Source organism: Leptonychotes weddellii, chromosome 6 (assembly GCF_054177405.1).
Source record: "Leptonychotes weddellii isolate Sample4059 chromosome 6, ASM5417740v2, whole genome shotgun sequence".
NCBI classification, from domain to species: Eukaryota; Metazoa; Chordata; class Mammalia; order Carnivora; family Phocidae; genus Leptonychotes; species Leptonychotes weddellii.
Window position 1 is genome coordinate 108620829 of NC_138374.1, and position 7360 is coordinate 108628188.

Sequence of the window (7360 nt, forward strand, 5' to 3'; positions counted from 1 at the left end):
GTTCTCATTGATCGGTAAACTTGGTCTTGGCTGGCTGTTCTCGCTGATCTTCTGGGGGAGGGGCCTGTTGCCTTGGTTCCCAAATGTCTTTGCCGGAGGTGGAATTGCCCTGCCCTTGCCTGGCCCTGGCTAAGTAATCTGCTCGGGTTTGCTCTCAGGAGCTTTTGTTCCCTGCAAGCTTTCCATACAGCTTTGGGGGACAAGAGTGAAAATGGCAGCCTCCCAATCTCCGCCCCGGAGGAGCCGAGAACTCGGGGCCCCGCTTCTCAGTGAGCCCCCAGAGAAAAGCAGTCAGTCACTCCCGTCTCCCCGCTCTCCGGCCGCACTCTGTGCTCACCTGGCCTGTGACCGAGCGTTTCTATCTCTGGCGCACGACCTCGTGTGGAGTCTCCAAACCCAGCAGATCCCTGCGGTGCGCTCCCCCGCCGCTCCTTCCCTGGGGAGGAAGGGGAGTCTCCCCAGATCTGCCGCTTGTTGGGTCCCTGCTGGAGGAGCAGTGGCCCGACTGTGCCACGGATCACGGTTTATGGCAACCCCGAGCTGAGAGCCCACACCTCGGCTCCGTCTCTGCAGTTGGCTTCCCCGCTCCAATACCTGGGAGCTCTGCCGCACTCAGGCACCCCCGGTCTTTCTGTGACCCCGAGGGTCCTGAGACCACACTGTCCCACGAGGATTCCACCCCCCGCTTAGCCACCGGAGCGACATCCCTCAGGGGAGCCGACTTCTAAAAGTTCCGATTTTGTGCTCCGCTGCTCTATCACTTGCCAGAAGCGGCCGACGGAGGCCCCCTCCCCCGCTGTCTATCCTCCCGAATATCGCCTCGGATTCACTTCTCCGCACGTCCTACCTTCCAGAAAGTGGTCGCTTTTCTGATGAGAGAGTTGTTGCTATTCCTTTCTTCGATCTCCTATTGAGTTTGTAGGTGTTCAGAATGGTTTGATCCCTATCCAGCTGAATTCCTGGGACCGGACGAAATCCAGGTCTCCTACTCCTCCGCCATCTTGCTCCGCCCCTCTAAAACAGTGCTTTTTAATAGGGACTACAAACTGCGCTGGTACCTAGTACCAAACTGTATCGATGCTGGATGCGAAGAGAGTAGGTTGGTCTGAGAGTGGCCAGGAAAGGTCTTGGTCATGCACAAGGGTGACGGCTGGCACTTGAACTTACTAAAAGTAATTAAGCCTAGAACTGGAAATGATCAACAGTGTGTTCATCCTCCTATTCAGCACTGCTGAAAACTCTTCACCCTATGTTTGAGGCAAGGGTTCCCTTCCTTCTCACCCAGTGAAATGTACACACCACTCATCATGTTTTACTTTGTTCATTTTGCTTTTCCCAGGTGAAAAAAAACAGGAGAGAATGCAGAGAGAGTTGAATTTGGTCATATAAACAAAAGATAAACATATTGGTGTGGAGAACAAACCCAGTTAGTCCTAAAAATAGTAATAATAATGAGGATATTGACTAGTGACTCTCTGTCTCTACAGACACCACAAATGAGTTTTGTGAACTTGAGCAAATCACTTGGATCTCAGTTATCACCTTCGTAAATTGAGAACATAAATTTTTCCCAGTTTGAAAGTTATATAATGGATGAAATAGAATATGACATATTTACTTCAAAATAATAATGCAAAACAGAATTATAGAAGATAAAAGATTAGTTATATGTGGATAATTGTTGAGTTGATTTTACTCTTCCGTCTTTTGTATATGTTTAAAATTTTTTAAAACATAAAAATTTTAAAGGAGTATGATATTAAACAAATTATAGCCCCCCAAAAGGTAGTTTTAATATATGGAAGAAATCCTTTTCTTCCTGTAGGTTGATTGTGTCTATTAATTCACTTAATTAATTAATGTAATCAGTACTGAGCAAGAGCTGATCATGTAGCTTCTAAGAGAAGTTCCATCCTAGAGTGCTTTAAAAATGAATTCCTAGAAATTGAGAAATATTTTTCTTTCTTTTTTTTTTTTTTTGACAGAGAGAGAGAGACAGAGAGCAAGCAAGCACAAGCAGAGGGAGTAGCAGAGGGAGAGGGAGAGGGAGAAGCAGGCTTCCCTTGAGCAGGGAGCCCGATGCGGGGCTCAATTCCAGGACCCTGGGATCATGAGCTGAACTGAAGGCAGATGCTTAACCAATTGAGCCACCCAGGCGCCCCGAGAATTTTTTTCTTATAGTTTGAACATGGCCTGCTGGAAGTAGGATGTGAAAGAATCAAGTCGGATAAGAAGATATACAAAGAAACAGGAAGATCAAACTTACGTCGACATGTGGGAACAGGAGCATTCCACTCTGTAGAGGCATTGCAAAAAAAGGTTTTCTCTCCTACCAGGTGGTAGCCCTTGATACAAACGTGAGTCCCCAGAATTTGTCCTTCTACCTCCTCTATAACAATTATGCCATTTTCCACTGCGGAAACTTCTGGACAGCTCTCTATTGGAGGGAGAAAGATAACAGAGTCACTTGACATATCATGTGCTGTGAGGAAGCCCTGTTAGACCGCCATCCAAGTGTCTTTTTGCTGGATTATGGATTCTGATTCCTTGTTCTCCTCCATGTCTATGTCCATCCACTCCCCTCCCTTCCCAATAATTCCCAAAGTTTTGTTTTCAAAAGGATAACTGGACTCACTCAAATTTAGCCATAAGTTATTTACCCCTAAAGAAATAATCCCCTTTCCAAAGAGCATTCCTGGAGTGTATAACAGATAAGACTTCTCAAGATTTTGAAATTGGTACTTTTTGCTCCCAGAACAGAAAAGGAAACAGTTAACCACCCACGTCATAGAACAGAATCATCATTAAATATTTACTAAGCCCCTGTGGCACCTGGTTAGCTCAGCCGGTTAAGCCTCTGCCTTCAGGTCATGATCCCGGGGTCCTGGGATCGAGCCCTGCATTAGGCTCCCTGCTCAGGGGGGAGCCTGCTTTCCCTCTCCCTCTGCCATTCCCCCCTGCTCGTGCTCTCTCTCTCTCCCTCTCTTGCTCTCTCTCCCACTCCTTGTCAAATAAATGAAATTTAAAAAAAAATATTTACTAAGCTCCTACTGAGTACAGAGCATTAGGCCGAGTAATTTGAGATTTTTCAATAAATGAAATACATTTCATTAATTTAAATTTCATTAATTTAAATTTCATTAAAACCCTAGACAGAATGCTTCATAACCCATAGACCAATATCAAGTACCCTATAATCCAATCTTAAGCATACGCACCGTCTGAGGCAGAAATCAGCCACACAACCACAAGATAGCACACAAACGGAAAAACCATCTTGTGATCAGTTGCTTGACCCAGGCTGGAATGAACCGAAACCAGACAACACCTGGTTTGGATCAAAATAGATCTTCTCACACCACTTAGGACACCAACCACTTCCCTCCTAGAGAAGAGGTTGTCCTGATTTCTCTTCCTTGGAAGAATTAAAAAAGAAAAAAAAATCCTACAGCAGGAAATATGAACAGCTATGAGGAAATTAGTACAGGGAGGGATTCTGCAAAAACACGCAGCGGGGGAGAGGCTGACCAGCTGTCAGTTTTAAAACTCAGTTTTAGAAATCACCAGGGTTCCGTTATGCAAATCCAGTTGACCAGTTCCTTTGAATTGCAGGCTTATCCTGCTACAAAAGACTTGGACCAGAGGGTTTAGCCATGACCCTCACTTCTGTCAATATTTGCTAGTGTTTACAGTCCAGCTTCTGCAACATCCTCCAGCTTTGCAGGTTGGGGTGGGCGGACCAATCTCTGGTGCTTTCCCAACTGAAACCCAGGTCTGAGCACCACCTCATCCCTGTCTCTCACATAGCAGGTGTCCTGGCAGTACCCAACACTGGAAACTGGAAAAGCTCAAGGAAGTAAACTAACCTCACCTTGTCTCTGACCTTCTAGATCTACAGCTTCCCAGCAAGGAGCTGATCCTGATTATGTCCAAACCTGAGAAAAACTCCAAAGTCCTACAGCAACACCTTGTCCGCATTTGCCAGGCCTGCCGTCAGGGTTCCCATTCTGTGGATCTTTGGGGGTCAGGATTTAGCCTGAGTCCAGAGTCAACCAAATGAACTGAGGGAGATGAGGGAAAAGCTTTGGTCTCAGGAATTAAAACATGTGTAATTGCTTTGGGGCTCCCTCCCTCTCCTTCATGACTATTACAACAATTAGTTGGTTGTCCCCGCTCCAATGATAAAATTGGGGGTAAAGTCCCTCCAAAATTTTAGGTTTTAATAAAATAATATAAAGCATCATAATAAATATAAAGCATAAGGACACAGTAAGGTCTTAACTGTTTTTCTCTTCTCTGTCCAGTATCATTACTTTATGATAATTTGTCCATGTCTTTTTCCCACAGGAGACTGTTAACTCAAGGACAAGGATCATGCCCCATGTGTATTTCCTTCTCGGGCACTCCATAAAATGCAGAATTGTCTGCTAGGTAAATAAGAGCAATGCAGGACAAATAACAAGAATATAGTCATACAGAAACTCTACCACAGCCCCTTGAATCCATATTGATAATTTATCATTTATTGTATACTGCCTTTATGGTTTTTCCATAGCTTATCCTCACTCAACAAATATGTGAGTTCCTATAGTGCAAGCACCTTTTATTTTTTTAAAGATTTTTATTTATTTATTTGTCAGAGAGAGAGAGAGAGAGAGGGAAAGAGACAGCACAAGCAAGGCGGAGTGGCAGGTAGAAGGAGAAGCAGGCTCTCCGCTGAGCAAAAAGCCCAATGAGGAGCTTGATCCCAGGACCCTGGGATCATGACCTGAGCCAAAGGCAGCTGCTTAACTGACTGAGCCACCCAGGCGCCCCTGCAAGCACCTTTTAAAGTATGGTTCTCGAAAGAGTAAGTAACATGATGCTCATATAAATATACAATGAATACGTGTCAAAGATTTTATTCAATCCATTAATGAGAGAAATATTAAGTTGCTACAACTAATTCAAAGAATTTGAGGAACAGATATGTATGTATTCAAGTCAAAGTCCTTCAGAAGTGACTTTTTTTTTTAAGATTTTATTTATTTGACGGAGAGAGATAGCGAGAGAGGGAACACAAGCAGGGGGAGTGGGAGAGGGAGAAGCAGGCTTCCACCGAGCAGGTGGGATCCAATCCCAGGACCCTGGGACCATGACCTGAGCCAAAGGCAGATTTCCAACGACTGAGCCACCCAGGCACCCCCATAAGTGACTTTTCTAATTGATGTGAAACTGGTTAATATCGCACATGGCAACAAACTTTAATATTTGGAATGAGCTTTTCTAACTGATGGAAATTCATTGAACCTCTACTGGACAAAATTCATTTGCCTTGTTATCAGGAATATTTGCATTGTTTTCAGAAAAGAATTATTTGCATTCCTATCCATTTTCTACCATTAACCTCTAGTCTTACAGAGTTATAAAAAGACTAGTTAATGGAAAATTGATCAAAATTACACACGCCTATGAAATCAATAACCCCAGAGAGGGTCTACAAAGCAATACTCAGGAACCCATTGAAAAATTCCTCCAGTGATTTTTTTGTCTCTTTTGTCAGGTTTGGAGTAATTTTGCTTAACGCACCACATATTCTACTTCTTGAGGCATACAAGTTCCCCAGCATCTAATGTATATATTTGTACAACAAATTATTTTAAAAATAGTGTAAGAAAATTTTGCTTACTCTTAAAATTAGGAATTTGTTTATTCCTAAATGAGAAATTCCTAAATTCCTAATAAAATAGAGCATTATTACAAGAAATAATTGGAAATAATCCTTCATCTGAATGGTTTATTTTAGATTCAGATTAGGGTTTTAGAAAGCATACCATATTATTTATAATATTGCTTTAGTAATATTTCTCTATGAAATGTAAAAGTATTTACACTAAGTGAGATATATAGAGACTATAAATATCCTCACAAAGTTTAAGTCAGATTTTCCTGTCAAATAAATTGGAAGAAAACTGTTTTCAAAGCTTTTTGGATTTGAGGATTACATATAAGGGATTTTAGGATTATACGTTTTATTACAAGTGTCCAAGCTTAGCAAAATTAATAAATGAGAATTCACACACCCTTCTAGACCCTTGGACATTAAGGACAATTTGGTCTAATCCAGATTGTTTTCTGGAGAATTGAGGTAACAGTTCTCAAGTGCAATTGTACTGACTGGTTCGCTTGCTCAACAAAAGAATGCGCAGAAGCAATTGGTGAAGAGATAAGGAAGTGAGCAGGGAAGTCAGCAGGGCCTAGGCTAGCGGTAGAGGTGTGGGGAGTTAAACTGCAGTGTGTGTGTGTGTGTGTGTGTGTGTGTGTGTGTGTGTGTGTGTGTGTGTGTGGTTTTAAGAGAATTGGAAAAAGATGACTTTAAGTTCTCTAGTAGGTTATGATTAGATCCCCTTTGGTCTTTGTCAAGATAATTCCAAAAAGATTTAAAATGCTTTTCCAACGATTTTTTTTTTATGTATTGAGTTGATGTTTCTTGAATGCCTCACCAAGAAAAACCTGGGCCAGAAAAGTAGCCTTTATGCAGATTACATAAGATTAAAACTAACAGAAATTTTTTAAAGCTCTAATTGTTCATAAAACATTGTAGTCTGAGCTTTGATTGTGAGTCAAGACAGACATGCACTATGGCAAGAAGTTAGCGTGGCCTTTGTGCTCCTTCCAGCTGACTGAAATGCAGACAGGATTCCTGTAGCTCGAATAGCTACATTGTACTAGGGGGTAGATTCCAACACATTTTGAGGATGATAAGTGAACATGATAGAAGGATAGAAGGACTGTAAGACAGAAGGTCTTGGATGACTGAGAAAGCTCCATTCCAGCCCTAGGCTGCTTATCTCCACACCTCATTGTGGGGGAGAGTAACCTTCTGTCACATAAAAGGTGCTATTATTCTGTGTTTGCTGGCACCTTCACCTTCTAATCTGAAACACTGATCAATGCAAAAATAAATAAATAAATAAGGCTCTACCAGGGTTTGAGTAAAACGACCCAGGAATTTAAATTTGGGAAAGAATGGTTAATAGACTTTATTAAATTGTGCCCGAGACTGTTTCCCTTTCCATCCATAAATTCTGAAAAGGCGACGGACAAAAGAGGAGACGCTCTGACAAATGAAAATGGAATGTAAAATAAGGTAAGAAGATCACTGAGGAAGAAAATCCAAGTGGCTTAAGAAGCTGTTCTCTGAAAGTAGGCTGGATGCTCCATGATGGCACTACCTGTTCAGAGGTGAGGCCCTATTAGTTCTGGAACGCTGCTTCGGCGCTGCTTCGCAAGGGTTCCTATGCTTGTGAAATTATTTCATTTAATTGCGAGGAGAAGCTCGTCTCTCAAATCTGACCAAGTTTTCGCAGGGAAGGTACAG

At 42.4% G+C, this 7360-nt stretch overlaps 1 protein-coding gene across 1 annotated transcript in view; it reads right to left on the reverse strand.

The window, feature by feature from the left end:
- Positions 1-4117, reverse strand: part of C4BPB (complement component 4 binding protein beta) — a 12560-nt gene extending 8443 nt beyond the window's left edge. Inside the window, exons 1-2 of the mRNA XM_031024904.2 lie at positions 3219-4117; positions 2267-2437 (exon numbers count right to left, since the gene is read on the reverse strand). Of these exons, the coding sequence (XP_030880764.1) occupies positions 2267-2437; positions 3219-3276 (229 nt within the window). The 5' untranslated portion in view covers positions 3277-4117. The remainder of the gene's footprint in view (positions 1-2266; positions 2438-3218) is intronic.
- Between the last annotated feature and the right edge of the window lie 3243 nt (positions 4118-7360).